General features: G+C 38.9%; 1 protein-coding gene across 2 annotated transcripts in view; it reads left to right on the top strand.

The window, feature by feature from the left end:
• LOC126284898 (fructose-bisphosphate aldolase-like) overlaps positions 1 to 19319 on the top strand; it is a 73738-nt gene that overhangs the window by 39741 nt on the left and 14678 nt on the right. For both annotated transcript variants that reach the window (XM_049984161.1, XM_049984160.1), the window contains exons 5-7: positions 4738 to 4966; positions 12038 to 12159; positions 13137 to 13214. In XM_049984161.1, coding sequence (XP_049840118.1) covers positions 4738 to 4966; positions 12038 to 12159; positions 13137 to 13214 — 429 coding nt within the window. The remainder of the gene's footprint in view (positions 1 to 4737; positions 4967 to 12037; positions 12160 to 13136; positions 13215 to 19319) is intronic.

Raw genomic sequence — 19319 nt, 5'->3', positions numbered from 1 at the left:
GAACAAAATACTTTTCTTTGAGCAGTTATACAGGGTGTTACAAAAAGGTACGACCAAACTTTCAGGAAAAATTCCTCACACAAATAAAGAAAAGATGTTGTGTGAACATGTGCCCAGAAATGCTTAATTTCCATGTTAGAGCTCATTTTAGTTTCGTCAGTTGGCCCAATTGATGGAAGGTAATGTTGACTTTGGTGCTTGTGTTGACTTGCGACTCATTGCTCTACAGTACTAGCATCAAGCACATCAGTACGTAGCATTAACAGGTTAGTGTTCATCACGAACGTGGTTTTGCAGTCAGTGCAATGTTTACAAATGCGGAGTTGGCAGATGCCCATTTGATGTATGGATTAGCACGGGGCAATAGCCGTGGCACGGTACGTTTGTATCGAGACGGATTTCCAGAACGAAGGTGTCCCAACAGAAAGTCATTCAAAGCAATTGATCGGCGTCTCAGGGAGCACAGAACATTCCAGCCTATGACTCGCGACTGGGGAAGACCTAGAACGACGAGGACACCTGCAATGGACGAGGCAATTCTTCGTGCAGTTGACGATACCCCTAATGTCAGCGTCAGAGAAGTTGCTGCTGTACAAGGTAACGTTGACCACGTCACTGTATGGAGAGTGCTACAGGAGAACCAGTTGTTTCTGTACCATGTACAGAGTATGCAGGTACTATCAGCAGCTGAGTGGCCTCCACAGGTACACTTCTGCGAATGGTTCATCCAACAATGTGTCAATCCTCATTTCAGTGCAAATGTTCTCTTTACAGATGAGGCTTCATTCCAGTGTGATCAAATTGTAAATTTTCACAATTTGTGGGCTGATGAGAATCCACACACAATTGTACAATCACATCATCAACACAGATTTTCTGTGAACGTTTGGGCAGGCATTGTTGCTGATGTCTCGACTGGGCCCCATGTTCTTCCACCTACTCTCAATGGAGCACGTTATCATGATTTCATACGAGATAATCTACCTGTGCTGCTAGAACATGTGCCTTTACAAGGACGGCACAATATGTGGTTCATGCACGATGGAGCTCCTGCACATTTCAGTCGAAGTGTTCGTACGCTTCTCAACAACAGATTTGGTGACCGATGGACTGGTAGAGACGGACCAATTCCATGGCCTCCATGCTCTCCTGACCTCAAACCTCTTAACTCATTTATGGGGGCATTTGAAAGCTCTTATCTACGCAACCCCGGTGCCAAATGTAGAGACTCTTCGTGCTTGTATTGTGGATGGCTGTGATACAATACGCCACTCTCCAGGGCTGCATCAGCGCATCAGGGATTCCATGCGACGGAGGGTGGAGGCATCTATCCTCGCTAATGGAGGATGTTTTAAACATTTCCTGTAACAAAGTGTTTGAAGTCACGCTGGTACGTTCTGTTGCTGTGTGTTTCCATACCATGATTAATGTGATTTGAAGAGAAGTAATAAAATGAGCTCTAACATGCAAAGTAAGCGTTTCCGGATACATGTCCACACAACATATTTTCTTTCTTTGTGTGTGAGGAATGTTTCCTGAAAGTTTGGCCGTACCTTTTTGTAACACCCTGTATAATGCATTACCAAACAAGCAATATTTTATATCAGTGAAATACTGCTGACTTTAAGATATTGGACTTGTATCTGGAAGGAGTGAGATTTGAAGTCCTGTTTAGTCATTTAAAATAGTTTTCCTGTGACTTCTATACAACACTACTGACTAATGCTTTACTACATGACTGTAGCTATTTCCATATCTTTGCTGAGTGCACTATTCATTATGATTTATTCTTCTAATGGTTCTTAGTAGATGTATGAAAAAAATCACCAAACACACACTTGAGGTTTCTGAAAGAAACTTATGAAACATTTTTGTTGTTGTCATATGCCAGTGCAGTAAAGGAGTCTAATATTCGTGAAGGACGTCATTTCCTGCCACTATTTCCCAAGAAACAAAATTTAAGTAATTAAGTATTATTTTCATCTTAGTGACAAAAGGATTTAAGCAAAAGATGTGCACAAATCAGTTTTTACACATGTTACAGCAAGGCGTTTCTGGCATTTAACATTTACAAAATCAGATGTATTATACACACCACTAAAGTGCATGGCAGAAGGTATGTCCTTTTGTACCAGTTATTAGAGTTTCTCCCCATTCCATTCACATATGATGCGTGGGTAGAATGATTGTCTGAATGCCCCTGTGTATGCTGTAATTATCCTAACCTTATTGTCATGATCCCTACAAGAGTGATATGTAAGGTGTTGTAGTATGTTCTTAGAGTTATCATTTAAAAGCCAGTTCTTGAAATTTTATTAGCAGATTTTCTCAGGATAGTTGATGTCTGTCTTCAAGAGGTTGCCAGTTCAATATCTTCAGTATCTCTGTGACGCTCTCCCCAAGCCAAACAAACCTGTGATCATTTGTGCTGCCCTTCTGTGTATATGTTCCATATTCCCTGTTAGTCATAATTGGTTTGGTTCCCACACATTTGAGCAATATTTTATAACTGGTTCCACAAGTGATTTGTAAACAATCTCCTTTGTCGACTGACTGTACTTCCCCAGTATTCTACCAAGAAACCAACTTTTGTTTTTTGAAGTGCACAGTTTTACATTTTTGAACATTTAAATCAAGTTACCAATCCTTGCAGCACTTTGAAATCTACATCTATGTCTACATGGTTACTCTGCAATTCACACTCAAGTACCTGGCAGAGGGTTTATCGAACCATTTTCATACTACTCCTCTACCATTCCATTGGGGAAGAGGAACACCTAATTCTTTCCGTTTGAGATCTGATTTCTCTTATTTTATTATGATGATCATTTCTCCCTATGTAGGTGGGTGTCAACAAAATATTTTCGCATTCGGAAGAGAAAGTTGGTGATTGAAATTTCATAACTAGATCTCTCCGCAAAGAAAACCGCCTTCGTTTCAGTGACTGTCACCCCAACTTTCGTATCATATCAGTCACACTCTCACCCCTACTGCACAATAACACGAAACGAGCTGCCCTTCTTTGCACTTTTTTGATGTCCTCTGTCAATCCTACCTGGTAAGGATCCCACACCACGCAGCAATATTCCAGCAGAGGATGGACAAGTGTAATGAAGGCTGTCTCTTTAGTGGGTTTGTCACATCTTCTAAGTGTTCTGCCAACAAAGCACAGTCTTTGTTTCACTTTCCCAACAATATTATCTATGTGGGCTTTCCAATTTAAGTTGCTCATAATTGTAATTCCTAGGTATTTAGTTGAATTGACAGCCCTTAAATTTGTGCAATTTATTGTAAAACCCAACATTTATAGGATTTCTTTTAGTACCCACGTGGATCTTATCAAGATCTGACTGCAAATTTGTGCAGCTTCTTTCAGACATTACTACATCACCTCCGAAAAGTCTGAGGTTACTATTAATATTGTCTTCAAGGTCATTAATACACAACATGAACAGCATGGGTCCCAACACACTTCCCTGGGGCACTCCCATTGTTACTTCTACATCAGACGATGACTCCCCATCAAAGATAACACGCTGCATACTCCCTAGCAAAAAGTCCTTAATCCAGTCACAAATTTCACTAAAACTCCATATGATTGTGCTTTTACAATAAGTGTAGGTTAGGCACTGAATCAAATGCTTTTTGGACATTAAGAAATAATGTATCTACCTGACTCCCTTGACTGAAAGCTTTCAGTCTCTCATGAAAAGAGAGCGAATTTGGTTTCACATGATTGATGTTTTCGGAATCCATGTTGGTTGGCATGCTGGTTCTGTTTGAGATACCTCATTATGTTTGAGCTCAGAATATGTTCTAAGATTATACAACAAATCTATGTCAAGGATACTGGATGGTAATTTTGTGGATCACTTCTACAAAACTACTCTTCTTGTCAATGAATGTGATCTGTGATTTTTTCCAATGACTGGGTCCAATTTTTTATTTGCAGAATATATGATAAATTATAATTAGAAGAGGGGCTAACTCAGGTGTAAATTCAGTATACAGTCTGGAGGTTTTTTCAGTTTTAATGATTTCATCTCTTTGTCAATGCCATTGACACTAATACTTATTTCATTCATCTTCTCAAAGGTATGGGGGTTTAACTGGACAGTTCTCCTGGGTTCTCCTCTGCAAAGGAACATTTGAAAACGGAGTTAAGCCTTTCAGCTTTTGCTTTGCTACTCTCAGTTTCAGTTCCTGTCTCATTCGCTAGTGACTGGACACTGCCTTTAGTGCCACTGGGAGCTTTTATATACAACCAAAATTTCTTCGGGTTTTCTGAAATATCACTTGGCAATATTCTGCCAAAGCAGTCATTGATAGCAGAGTTCAGAGTCAAGTAGAACTTTTTGGATGACAACATTCCTACCTTTGTCAGTTTAATGTGGATCATAGGTAGAAGATTTCATGCCTATGTATATGTTAAAATATTTAAATATCTTCTTGCATTAAATTCCACTGTCTGAATTGTGTTGGACTATGGTAAGAAAATGTTTAACTTTTTTTTCATCATGTGTAGACACAAAATATTCCACTTGAATAATTTATGTTCCTCAGGACTCAAAGAAGGAAAAAAGGATCAGAATTATTTCCAACTGTTGCAGTGCTTTATGTTATTTTATTAAGAATTATGATTGCTGTATAAAAGGAACATTAATTAGCTGCTATGTCATGTGACTTACAATTAGTAAAGTGTAATAACATCTTGTTAAAGATAATTTAACCCTTTAGGTGGAGCCATATGGTGATCATGACTTGGAAACATGTCAGAAGGCAACTGAAACTGTTCTGGCAGCTGTGTACAAGGCACTGAATGACCACCATGTTTTTCTGGAGGGCACTGTTCTGAAAGCTAACATGGTAACACCAGGCGAATCATCTTCAAAGAAGTCTACACCAGAGGAGATTGCACGGGCCACTGTGACAGCCCTGAATCGTACAGTGCCTGCTGCTGTAGCGGGTCTGTTCTTGTGATGACTGTTATTTGGCTTTAGCAACTAGTTCTTAAATTGCAGATATTACAAGTATTTGTATTATTAATCAACCAAGATATTTGATATGGGAAACAGTGGTGAAAAAGGAAATAAATTAAAACCAGTTTAATGCATGGGATCCTAAACAAGTATTTGGAAATAAAAGTGGTGCCCAGCAGCTTATGTCTCAAATTAGATTTAGATTTACATTTGCATTATTGTGGTTGGTAACCCATTTGCTACCACTTTTACATCTAAATATTGCTGACAATTGCTGAGCCTAAACACAAATTCTCAGTGGTTGTTGCACTACTAGGAACTGTATTGTGGAAAATAATTGAAAGCTGAACATTAACAACTCTAGTTGTTCTGTATCATCACTATCATAATGCACAAAGCTTCTAAAGTTGATTTGATCAACACTGTAGAGATATTAACTTGTTGTAGCATTCTCCTGACACCCTCAGTAGCCTATACATTGCAAGGGGTACTGTTTCCTACATTTCTAAGTCCACTAAGTGACATAGTTTTAAAAAGATTGAATGATACAAGTCATGGCACTTGGCTCTAATGTTTGTTTCCGTTCCTTCCCTTTCATTAGTTCTGAAAACTTTGAATGCTACAATTCTTTCCATGCTACAACCAGTTGACACTGATATTTCCAGATTACTTGATCTTGCCTTTTTATCTTTCTTTTCTCCTGCTATTCTTTCCAGTGGTGTAGCAGTGTGATAGAGTCATTTCCAACAACACAGGCATTGTCCATCACTGATGTTCCACAAGAAGCAACATGAAGTGATGGAAATAGAGTAACCGAGACCTGATGGCCTCCGACAGTGCCCTATCTTTTTGTATTCCTATCAATGAAACATGATGTGTGGAAGGACAGACGAATGAATAGATGAATGGAGCTGACAAATTAGAGTGTTCGAGGTGAAACTGCTACAATCACTGTCGCCATTGTATTATAAAGTGCAAACACAAAAGTGATGAAATAACAAAAATCAAGTATACAATATTTTTTGAAAATATTGAATTTCTGTCCTTGATTATTATTACAGTTTAGATATAGTTGTTACTTGCTTCAATTAATATTTATTTCCTTGAATGTGGTTGCACTGATACTTTTTTTGGGTTAATTTCTGTCATTAAAAACCATACATACAACAACTTATTATTGTATGTAAAATAATTTTTCAGGCAAGTTAAACCATGCAAGTATATTAGGTATGAACAGTCGTTCTTCACCTTCCATATTCCATTCTTTTTTCTTCAGTTTCCATTCACATAATCATAACCAACTGGTGTTTCATCTTAAGCCTTCCCTCTCCCTCCCCCCCCCCCCCCTTTCCAATCTCTTTATCTCATCTCATCTCATTCTTACACAACCAATCATTTTATATGATCTCAAATGCACAAGCTGTTTACTCTTCCCATTTTGCAATTAATATTCCTTCTTTAAGCCTCTCCTTTGTTTCTTGATTTATATATCTGATTTTTAAACACTTTTGTCTAGTCTTCTGAAGTTAACTGCCATATTTGCTAAAATATATTTTTAAATTGTCTGTTGCTGCACTACACTGATGGTTTTCCATTTGTAATCTGTACATGATGTTTCCTCCTTAAAACCAGATGAAATGGCAAATTGATTGTCACAAAGGAATTGTGTTGGGAAACAGTAGCAATATGATGGATCGAGATGTTTGATATTCTGTCCAGAAATTCTAATTTTGAGTTTATCATAGTTTTCCTAAATCTTTTCAGTCAAATAGTGGGTATTTGACAGTGTGCTAGTCACTAATAATAAAATTAGTTTCAGATAAAGTGTGACTTACACAACCACAGTACAAGACTCAGAAATAACACTCAGAAATAACTCCTAATCTTTTTGTGCTCAATAAGTACAAAGGTCTTTAACAAGCCATAAAGCAAGAAAATGGAAATACCTATTAATTCACAAGAAAATCAGAAACAAATATTGATAGCCACTCCTTCTTCAAAGATTATCTGAGAGTTTAGTTACACAGATTTGGAAACTCCTAATCACAGATAGCATGGCTATCTTACTACACTTATTATTTGGTAGTTACCAGTTTCCTGGTGTAAATATTAAGCAAGCAGCAGTAAATTACCAACAGCTATTTAACATGATGGTGGACCTGCAGCTTTTCTCAAAGTAGCCTCTCTGCTAATTCTAGTATGCTAATTTTAGGTTTATAAACACAAACAGTACACAGCAGTTCGTTGTTGGCACTGTCTTCAGTCTGAGGAGGTTTGATGCAACCCTCTATGCTAATTTACCCTACACAAGTCTTCATCTCTGTGTAACTTCTACAGCCTATATCTATAAGAACCTGCTTAACATACTTAAGACTTGACTCTCCTGTGTTTGAGACCGATTGGAAACGACATGCTACTAGGTAATGACCTCAGGTAGTAAGAACAATAGAACTTTGTTAAGTCAATGAACAACACAAACAAAAGTCTTTAAGTGTGTAACTTGGAGCAGGCTTATCGTCCATCTCTGTGCACTGGACTGTCCTATTAATGGTTATAGTTGGTTGCAATCGGTGGTAGAATGAAGCACCACAAAGCACAAAGCTCAGAGACGATGACAGAGTCAATGTCACATGAAGCAATATTTGGAGGAGGCACTTGGTGCAGGCTTAGCATTTTCATGAAGGGTTAGAATGCACTTCTCGGCCTTTGGTTGGAAGCAAAGCCGGTAGCAGATGGTGTCATGTCAGGTCATGGCTCAGAGGTCAAGTCCCGCGAACCAGTGCACAGGAGGCACTTGGAGAATGTCCAGCTCTTTGACAAGTGGCCAGCAAAGTGATCCTCCATCTTTGACAATGGACTATCACTTGAGAGACTGAGAGGTGAGGCTGGCATTGATCCAGGAGTGACTAGGTGCTTGATGAAGGGAGCTCCACATTGAAGGGTAGTAAATGGTCAGCACTCAGCCACAGAGTGACTACCAGTGTCGGCTGCCATAGACAGCTGAGTGTGACCTATAAGCTGACTGTGGATGGATACGGTGCCAGTACTTGGACACAAGTGACTTACAGCAGCAGTGTAGCACCAGTGTCGGCAGCAACACCTGTTGCGAATTTCACACCACCAGGAACTGTAGCAACTGTTGGAAGACTGGAAGGATAATAATCCCACTTGTTGATGTGTACAGCAGATTATTGTCATGTAAGCTCTAGATCTTGTGTAGTGAGCTGACAAGGAGAGCAGCCACTCCTGGTACATGGCTGTATGAGTGGTAGTTTGATTGCAGGCACTAGCCATGTGATACAATATCCCTCCTCTGTGGAGGGAGAGATGACAATGCAATCTCAGAGATGGGGTGGCCCTGCAAGAGAAGAGGCCCCAAGGAGTGGTGTATCTGAGATGGAAGAGGCCCAGTTCTACTGACTGAGGGATGGAGAAAGACCACACAGAAGGAGCTGTGGTGGAGTCAGAGATGCATTCGGTCATTGCTACGGAAGAACAGCCATGTTGCTGAATGTGGCATCAGAGTTATGGCCCAAACTTGCAAAGCAACTTCCACTAGGGCAGCACTGAACAAACAGATAAAACCAGCCAGTAGCCCATTGGAGCATTCAGATGTAGAAAAGCGTCCACACTTTGCTAGGTGGAAGGCGCAGGAGGTCTCGTGTGGCAGCCTTGACGGAAGTGGCCGAGAGTGAAAATAGGCCAGGGCAGTGCAGTATGAAAACCTGCAGAAGGTGCACTGCATGCCAAAAGGTGTAGCTTGTCAAACAAGAAAAAGACAATGTAAGGTATGGTGCCATCCTGGTGGGAAGAACAGTGGGATAACAAGAGAGAGAGCCAGCATCAATAGGCCTGCATTCATAGGACCAGTGTCAACAGGGTCTGCATTGAAAGGGTCATTGGTGAAGGAGGCTATGCAGATAGTGCAAGTGGCCATGATGATGGCAGTGGAGTTGGCAGTAGTGGCGGTGGTGAGCAGAGACTCATCACAACCCGTGAGCAGTGTCAGGGGTGGTGGAGGAGAAGGAACCAGGGTGTCGATAGGTGTTGGAGCCTGTTGTGACGGTGTCTGCTGCAATAGACCTTGGGGCAAAAAAGGAAACAGAGGATTTGGGAAAAGTGGGCAGGTGAGACAATCCAGCCAGTAGTCCAGAGCTGCCCGTGAAGATGCCTCTGAAGAGGAGGGAGGTGCAGAAGTATGAGGTCCCCAGTAGGCAGTGTAAGCTGGTCCCCCAAGAGAGTATGCTATAAGCCAAAGTGCCAGATCAAAAGAAAAGAAATGCTCCCTGAGAAGTGTCCTTAGGAGTCATGGAGGCCACGAAATATTGTTCCAGCTAGTCAAGGCATCATCGAAGACAGAAAGCGGTTGGAGCTGTAGCATCCACATCTGAGACGGGGCACTGACTGGGTGGGTGAGCTACTGCAGCAGAAGCTCCGCATTGTGCTGCATGGTCTTGGTGTTGCACTGCATGGCTAGTAATAGGGGAAACAGCACCAAAACAACTGAAGGCCTCTGTGCTGTAGTGAGAAGGTAAGGAAAAAATGTTGGCCACAGCCCAATACAATACACCAAAAAAGGCTACCCTGTGCGAGCACCAAGTCTGTCACAGGGAGATGCAACCCCATCATTTCACCAGTTTCATGTTCATAATCAAGTGGAAATGACATACTGCTAGATAATGAACCCAGGTAGTTCTTGTATGCTGACTTTATTAAGTCAATGAACAACATAAATAGTAGTCCTCAAGTGTGTAATTCGATGCAGGCTTAGAGTTCCCAGCAATGGTTGTAGGTGGCTGCAGTCAGTGGTAGAATGGAGTTCCATAGGGCGGAGAGCTCGGAGGTGATAACAGAGGTGATTTCCCACAAAGCAATGCAGAGGAGGTACACGGTAATGGCCGGCCGCGGTAGTCTCACAGTTCTAGGCGCACAGTCCGGAACCGTGCAACTGCTACGGTCGCAGGTTCGAATCCTGCCTCAGGCATGGATGTGTGTGATGTCCTTAGGTTGGTTAGGTTTAAGTAGTTCTAAGTTCTAGGGGACTGATGACCACAGCAGTTGAGTCCCATAGTGCTCAGAGCCATTTGAACCGTTTTTTGTACTCGGTAATGGCCGAGAGGTCTGAAATACAGCCCCTGATGTGCTCCTCGGTCTTCGGTCGAGAGGGAAGTTGGCATTAGTAGATGTCCCGAGAGGGGATAGTTTGATGTCGCAGGTGACATCCTGTGAAGTGGGCATAAGCAGTTTGACATGCAGTTGGTAAAATCCTCCCTCCATATTGAGGGAGCAGGGACGATCAGCACTTGGCCGCAGAGTGATTCCCAATGTCAACTGCCACAGAATGACCTGTGTAGAGGCTGTGTATGAATACGGAGGAGGGGGGGGGGGAGGGGGCAGCACCTGGTGGCACATGACTGGCAGCAGCACCTCCAGTGGCGAGACTCTCACACCACCAGCGGTCACAGTGACCTGTGAAGGCTGCAAGGAAAGCAATCTCACATGTCTGTGTGTACAACGAATTTTTTACCTCTGATCTCCAGAGCCCACATAGTGAGTGGGCACGGAAGGCAGCCACTCGTGGTACATGGCTGTATGAGTAGTAGTTGGACTGCAGGCATTAGTCAAATGATACAGGAAGCTTCCTTTACAAATTTTGCCTCACACATTTTCAAACATTATTTTAGTGTGTGTGTGTGTGTGTGTGTGTGTGTGTGTGTGTGTGTGTGTGTGTGTGTGTGTGCAGTGAATACATTCGTTAAAAGGGGAATTTTTAAGGCAAAAGTACACATCATAGGAATACAGAATTGTGTGTGTGTGTGTGTGTGTGTGTGTGTGTGTGTGTGTGTGTGTGCAGTGAATACATTCGTTAAAAGGGGAATTTTTAAGGCAAAAGTACACATCATAGGAATACAGAATTTCATTTTCTTTTTCATACTATGATCATGTACATTCAAATATTTGCTGAAATTAGAAATATTAATTTTAACAAATTTACACATTTCCGATTTTTAAAGAGTCCAGAATAACTGATTTTGATAAGAAAGGTCTATAGTTGTCTGCTGGCTTAGTACTGTGCATTACCCTGATAGCTCTCTTCTAAGTAAGGGAACTGTCTGAGCTAATGGAGAGTCTCCCCAGAATATGATACACTGTTGCACTATACTATGACACTGTGCATAGTATAACCACTAGCCAAGACACTGTCCATTCCATTCAACTGTTCTTCCAGTTCTTTGGCCATCTCTGACAGAATTATGATGTCATCACTAAACTTCAAAGTTTTTACTCTCTTCCAAGAGCTTTAATTCGATTTCCAAATTTTTCCTCGGTTTCCTTTGCTTCATGCTCTATGTGACTGACACATGAGACAGTCAGTTGCTGATAGTTAATTACTAATGCAGGAAACAGAATGTTTCTGGCAGTGGTAATAATAGTAGTATTTATTTATCAGTGAATAAATTTTACAAAATGGTATTAGACACGTAAAGCTGTACACAAACATGTAAGCATATTACAACAATATTTATTCTGCATTTATATTCAGATATCATTTACATTTATTGTCCAAACACACAGAGATATATTTGTTCATTTGTGCATCATGAATCATCCATCACTTCAGTCACACATCACTCACTACAGTCACTTCAACTCTTCCTTTAAATGCCTTGCTTGAGTAGTCATTTGTTTGCTCGAAAATAACTAATGTAAAGATAAGAATGACCAGCAGAAAAATCCCTATTGATAATAAAAATAAAAAGTGCAGTGTGTGTGGTTTGTCTGCATGTGTACTTTATTCAATAAATACATTTCTCTTAGTAAAAACATTTTCTCTAAAACTAAATATTTTTTATGTTTTATAGTGTGACTTATGATAAGTAATGGTTTCCTTTATTTTGAAATGTATTTATCTTTTTTGTACTTTCTTCTATTGAGTTTGCTTTTGACAGCTGCCTTCCTTTGCTAATAAACTACTTAATGGATGTTTGAGAGAGAGCCTGCATGCTGTGACAAGTGTTTCGCTGTAAAGAAAGTTGTACATTGATGGTGTTTTGCAGGTATTGCTTTCCTGTCTGGTGGACAGTCGGAGGAAGAGTCATCTGTGAACCTCAATGCAATCAATAAGTTCCCAGGGAAGAAGCCTTGGCCACTGACATTCAGCTATGGCAGAGCCCTGCAGGTAAGAATCAGCTTGTCTGCTCACTTCTTCATGAAGTAAGTCTGAAGTGACATGTGTTTGTAAGTTCTTAGAAATTTTGAAACATAGAATACAATGTTGAAACTATGGCTGTGTTGTTGAGAAATCTTAGAATATAACTGAAGAAGTGATAATTATTGTTGTTAAGGTCTTCAATTGGAGAAATGATTTGATTCTGCCCCATGTGCTCATGTATCCAGTGCAAGCCTTTTCATTTCTGCAGAACTACTGCAACCTACAATCAAATAAACCTCCTAATTGTAGCCAAGCTACTTGTTCACTTGTTACTTATATTTGTTCTCGGCAGTATTGTATGTGTCTAAGTCTCATAGTTTACACACACTCAAAATCTCAGCTTTGCAGTACCTATTATACTGGAGCCAATTGCCAGAAATATAAAGCCAGCTATCAGTTTCAATGATCTTCCCAGTTTTTTCAAGCTTCTTGTTCCACGTATACCTCAAAATCATGAACATTGCAACATAAGTATTAATATTGTGCAGTACCATACAGGGCCGTTGAATATCTTTACACGGGTCATTAATAAATGGTCACATTTATGTTAAGTGTAAAAGAGATGTCAGAAATTTTCAGATAGCATTTCCACTTCTTTGGAATGATCAGTAATTACGAAAATATAGTTTACCATTCCTAGTTTTAATAGTGTAAGGGACTTTATCTCAGGAATTGTTTTGATACTATTAAAACCAAATTACAGTTTAATGTGTACTTTCTCTAAGAACAGCTTTCCATGTTTTATATATGGCTTTGGTATTACAAAAATCTGAATATGTAGTGTCAGTATTTATGAATTAACTCTGTTTTAGAATTTTGATTTGGGATTGTTACCCAACACAACAGTTTTGTCATGATTTACAGTGCATTATGAATACTCCCTCCTCTAAGCTATCTAATGAGCTAAACACTAGGATAATTTTAATCATTAAATGCATTTTCAGACCTCTGCTATGCGTGCATGGAGTGGAAAGTCTGAGAATGTTGCTGCTGCCCAAGAGGAATTCAAGAAGCGAGCAAAGGTATGTGTGTATATTAATAAACAATGGCTTCACATACAACATTTCTATCCATTTAAGACATTCAGTATTGTCTGTCATTTATGACACATGATTTCAATAGATTCATGTAGCCTCTCTTCTTAAGTATAGTTTTCAAGGCCGGTACCTAGTCAGCTGGTTTCAAATATAAATAGCTCCAAGGTTTTTTCTTTTCTTTTTACTGGGATATTTTATAATTTTCTTCATTTAATATACCACCTGTACTATACTTGGAACATATTTTGAAAGCATAAACACATAACATGTAATGTAGGAATGAGTAGTCTTTTAGTTACATGATTAATAAAATATTTTCAGGCTCAATATGCCTCAAAGGCCAGGAAGACTTTGTTAAAATATGACTCACACATTATTTCCTCAAATGAAATCAGCTGTAAATATAATGGCAATACAATGATGACTATAAATCAGTATGGGAAGAATCAAAGTGGAGCACTAATGATCACACATTGAGTTATGTGAAGGAGAAACAGGTGCTTTGAACTGAGACTGACAAATACACACATTGCAACATCTAAGGAAAGAAATAAGATTTAAGTGATGAAGGCAGTTAGGAAAGATGTAAAACTTCAGACAAAATGAGGAAGGTACAGTAGTAATTTCTTGTCATGTGGAGTTCTGAGCATACCTACATACAAACAAGATGTAATGGAAATGAAACCTCTGCAAACCATGGGTTCTCCACATAGCATAAAAGAGCAAATTGGTGGAGAGAATGAAACTCCTACACTACTCAGGTTTTATTAAACTTCTTCAAACCATGGGGTTCCTCCATCTAGCATAAGAGAGGAAATAGGTCAAGGGAATGAAACTATGTCACTGCTCTGATGTTATTTAAGAAAGCCATCCAGGATCCTGCACACAGGATATGACAATGAAATTATAGCAACAGATTATGTTTAAAAATTTAGGAACCTAGAAATTACTGAGGGAGCAATCTGCATCTCAGTGATATGTGAAGGGCAAGCTTAAAATAAAGACATGTATGAGATAAAGGGTAAAACAGATAAAAAGCAGATAAGGAAGTAGTACAAACAATCAAATGAATTGAACAACAATAAAAGTGTTAATAATCCCTTTGTTTCTCTTATTTTTCAGTGCCTTATTTGGTTTCATTTGATTGTGTTCTTTCATTGTCACATGACATGTGTCACAGGATACATCCTCTTACTGTACTGAATCTTAACAATGGTGACATGTCAGAAATGGGTTGCATAGACTAGTTTTAATGTAGTAAATGTCACAATAATATGAACCACATGGCAAGGCAATTAGTTTCATGCAGGTTTGGAATTTGACATGTTTGTTACAGAGATGGTGGACTGTTTTGGCTAATAAAAGTATAGTAGGTTACATTTTGAGGCATGATCTTTTAAAATCACATCCCTGGTGAAGTAGTTCTGAAACAATGTAGATTAGTGAAATATTGTTCAATAATATATCAGTGTTATTGAGGTAAACCCTCTGATGGCACCAGAATATGGATAACTTAAACAAAAGCTCATTCAGTTAACTTTGTACTTATAACTCACTATGTTGACATGCAGGTGTGATTGATAGTGTACTTCGCACCCTTTCACTTAATACTGCCCTAAATCATAATCTTCTGGGGAAATGCAAAGTGTACAAAAAGTATTTATTTTATGGAAATCAGTAGTAAGAATATTATCAAAGTTGATAACCAAACACCTTAACACTATTTTGTTTTCAATGTCTACAACTTATAGGAAATTCAAGAAATTAACCACATTATTTCTTTATATTCTGGTTATTTAAATGCAATGTCTTGACTGACTTTTGGATCCAGGATTCCTGGAGGGAGGAAGAGGCCATATGACAGGAATGACAGGGCTTAAGGATAGCTTGTCAGTCTCTTTTCTTCCAACTCTTTTCCCTCTCAACTGTTAGGGGAAAGAGCTCCTGGTTCAGTAAGCCAGTAATTTTTCATGTTTCTACGTGTTTGTGTTGTGGTCTTCCTCACTCTACCCATCGAATCTTCAACATTCTTCTGTAGCACCACATTTCAAAAGCTTTTCTTCTCTTCTCATCTGAACTGATTATATCCCTGTTTCAGTTCTGTACAAGGCTACACTTCACACAAATTCATTCAGACAAGTCTTCCTGATGCTTAAATTTATATTTGATGTGAACAAAATTTTATCTTTTTGTAAAATGCTTTTTGCACTTTAACCAGTCTGTATTTTATATTCTCTTAACTTTGGACATCATCGGTTATTTTACTGCCCAAATAACAAGACTCATCTATTACTTTTATTGTCTTATTTCATAATCCAATTCTCCCAACATCACCTGATTTAATTGGACTACATTCCATTACCCTTGTTTTACTTTAGTTGATGTTCATCTTCTAATCTCTTTTGAAGACACTATCCATTCATATTAGCTATAAATATTTGCAGCTCATTGTTCATTTTAATTATGACATTTTCATATAAGCATTGTAGGTAGTTATTACTAACTGTCCCTATTGCCATAAATCATTTATATGCAAACTAAAACTACTTGAAAGAAAGGACTCTTAAGTGTAGTGGAATCCATTTCTTCTTCTGTCACCATGTCATTTATTTACTGCATTTTTCTTCATCACATCTGATCATCTCATTTTTCCCCCCTAGTACTTCTATACCATTTGATTGTTCATTCATCTCACTTGTGCTTTTATTTTCTTCGCTTACCTGCAGTTCCTGTACTGTTTCTCTGACAATTGCAATCACAAGTTTTAAAACCATACATTTTGATAGCATTTCATTGATTTCTCTTTATCCGATCCTGTGGCACTTACATTGATCTAGGATTGTGTATCACATAACTGTTTCATCTCTGAATAATCTCTCTTTATATGGATGATGACAGTTTGTGTTCCAAAATGAATCATTTGTACTGCCTTTTGTTTTGGATACACCTGTTGCTACTTTTAAGCATCAAAAGTCTAAATAACATAAGTGAAATATGAAGTTATTTGAAAGGACATGGCATATATACTTCCCTGTCCCTTCCAAATCTGAGGTTGTGTCCGGTGTCTAATGACCTGATTGGCATTGAGATTTTAAACTGTAATTTCCTTTTATAATTTTTATCAGTTTTCCATATATTTAACCCTATGTTTTTTCTTAGTTTTTTCGGACTTTTTGTCTACAGGCATCAGTATCCCCACTCTCTTGCCCTGTTGATTTTGTTTTGTTTAGTGGAAGGAGAAACTCATATTTTGTCTTATTTCAGGGAGAACAACAAGCTGATTCAAAAGTTAAGAATTGTGATCTTTTTTATGTTCCTTGTTCATTTTTATGGAGACAATGATGCTGATGATCATTAATTAATTTTCACTCTGCAATGGAGAGTACATTGATATGAAATGGCATGGCAGATGAAAACTGTGTGCTGGATCAGGACTTGACACTGTGGGCTTTGCCTTTTGTGGGCGAGTGATCTACATCCTGAGCTATCAGAGTACGCTTCATCACCCATCAGAAGTAGAACTGGGAGGGTGGGCTGTGAGTCGTGCTTTGATAGTTCAGTTGGTAGAGCACTTGCCTGTAAAAGACAAAGGTCTCAAGTTTGAATCCTAGTCTGGCTTATAGCTTTAATTTGACAGAAAGCTTTGTAATAATGAATGTTCAATGCAGAATGCTGACATTCCTCACACTCTACAACAACAGTCACGTCACACCAGTAATACTATCCATGAATGAGATGTGGGTGAGAGGTCAGAAAGATAAATTTGTGAACTTGTTTGCTGATAGACTAAGTTGTATAAAATGGGATTTTTTGTATAAAACATGGACTGTACAAACTAATGTTAAAACTATGTCTGATAGATTCTTCAACGAAAATATTGGTGTGTGGTACACATTTTCAATTCTAAGAAAGACTAACATCAAATGTAAGCATAAAAGTAAGTTATCAAACTCATATAATAAAGAACTGGAAAGCATTAGGAAACAAATAATGTTACTGTGAAGTTAAGGAATGGAAAATCCTGGCTGGAATGTAACAATATTAAGCATAGTTACTGCTCACCAGATAGTGGAGATACTGAGTCAGAGCCAGAAATTTTGGTTTTGTGTGTGGGGGAGGGGGAGGGGGACGGCGAGGGGGAGGGGGAGGGGGAGGGGGAGGGGAGAGAGAGAGAGGGGGGGGAGTAAGTGTGTCTTTTGTTGTGCCTAAGTCAACATCCCCACTTTGTGATAACATTGTTACTGTGAGGTGTAATGTAACTGTTAGATGGACTTTAACCAGGCTGGTATAGATTATAGAACATATCTGAAGTCTAAAACTTATAATTACTGGCTGTTCAACAATATTATCAAGATCATTTATTTGATCTGTAAAACTTTAGCTTTTATTTTTAATGAATGTGTTCAATTTGGAATTTTTCCTGAATGAATTTATAAAAAGAGAGAGAAAAATATTCCACAAAAATTATTGAGTCTCAATGATGTTGTTGTTGTTGTTGTTGTTGTCTTCAGTCCTGAGACTGGTTTGATGCAGCTCTCCATGCTACCCTATCCTGTGCAAGCTGCTTCATCTCCCAGTACCTACTGCAACCTACATCCTTCTGAATCTGCTTAGTGTATTCATCTCTTGGTCTCCCTCTATGATTTTTACCCTCCACGCTGCCCTCCAATACTAAATTGGTGATCTCTTGATGCCTCAGAACATGTCCTACCAACCGATCCCTTCTTCTGGTCAAGTTGTGCCACAAACTTCTCTTCTCCCCAATCCTATTCAATACTTCCTCATTAGTTATGTGATCTACCCATCTAATCTTCAGCATTCTTCTGTAGCACCACATTTTGAAAGCTTCTATTCTCTTCTTCTTCAAACTAGTTATTGTCCATGTTTCACTTCCATACATGGCTATACTCCATACAAATACTTTCAGAAATGAGTTCCTGACACTTAAATCTATACTCGATGTTAACAAATTTCTCTTCTTCAGAAATGCTTTCCTTGCCATTACCAGTCTACATTTTATATCCTCTCTACTTCGACCATCATCAGTTATTTTGCTCGCCAAATAGCAAAACTCCTTTACTACTTTAAGTGTCTTATTTCCTAATCTAATTCCCTCAGCATCACCCGTCTAAATTCGACTACATTCCATTATTCTCGTTTTGCTTTTGTTGATGTTCATCTTATATCCTCCTTTCACGACACTGTCCATTCCGTTCAACTGCTCTTCCAAGTCCTTTGCTGTCTCTGACAGAATTACAATGTCATAGGAGAACCTAAAAGTTTTCATTTTTTCTCCATGGATTTTAATACCTACTCCGAATTTTTCTTTTGTTTCCTTTACTGCTTGCTCAATATACAGATTGAATAACATGGGGGAGAGGCTGCAACCCTGTCTTACTCCCTTCCCAACCATTGCTTCCCTTTCATGTCCCTCGACTCATATAACTGCCATCTGGTTTCTGAACAAATTGTAAATAGCCTTTTGCTCCCTGTATTTTACCCCTGCCACCTTTAGGATTTGAAAGAGAGTATTCCAGTCAACATTGTCAAAAGCTTTCTCTAAGTCTACAAATGCTAGAAATGTAGGTTTGCCTTTCCTTAATCTTTCTTCTAAGATAAGTCGTAAGGTCAGTATTGCCTCATGTGTTCCAGTATTTCTACGGAATCCAAACTGATCTTCCCCGAGGTCGGCTTCTACTAGTTTTTCCATTCGTCTGTAAAGAATTCGTGTCAGTATTTTGCAGCTGTGGCTTATTAAACTGATATTTTCACATCTGTCAACAGCTGCTTTCTTTGGGATTAGAGTTATTATATTCTCCTTGAAGTCTGAGGGTATTTCGCCTGTTTCATACATCTTGCTCACCAGATGGTACAGTTTTTTCAGGACTGGCTCTCTCAAGGCCGTCAGTAGTTCCAATGGAATGTTGTCTACTCCGGGGGCCTTGTTTTGACTCATGTCTTTCAGTGCTCTCTCATACTCTTCACGCAGTATTGTATCTCCCATTTCATCTTCATCTACATCCTCTTCCATTTCCATAATATTGTCCTCAAGTACATCTCCCTTGTATAGACCCTCTATATTCTCCTTCC

Source organism: Schistocerca gregaria, chromosome 8, assembly GCF_023897955.1.
Source record: "Schistocerca gregaria isolate iqSchGreg1 chromosome 8, iqSchGreg1.2, whole genome shotgun sequence".
Classification (NCBI taxonomy): Eukaryota; Metazoa; Arthropoda; class Insecta; order Orthoptera; family Acrididae; genus Schistocerca; species Schistocerca gregaria.
This window is presented reverse-complemented; position numbering and strand designations above follow the sequence as displayed.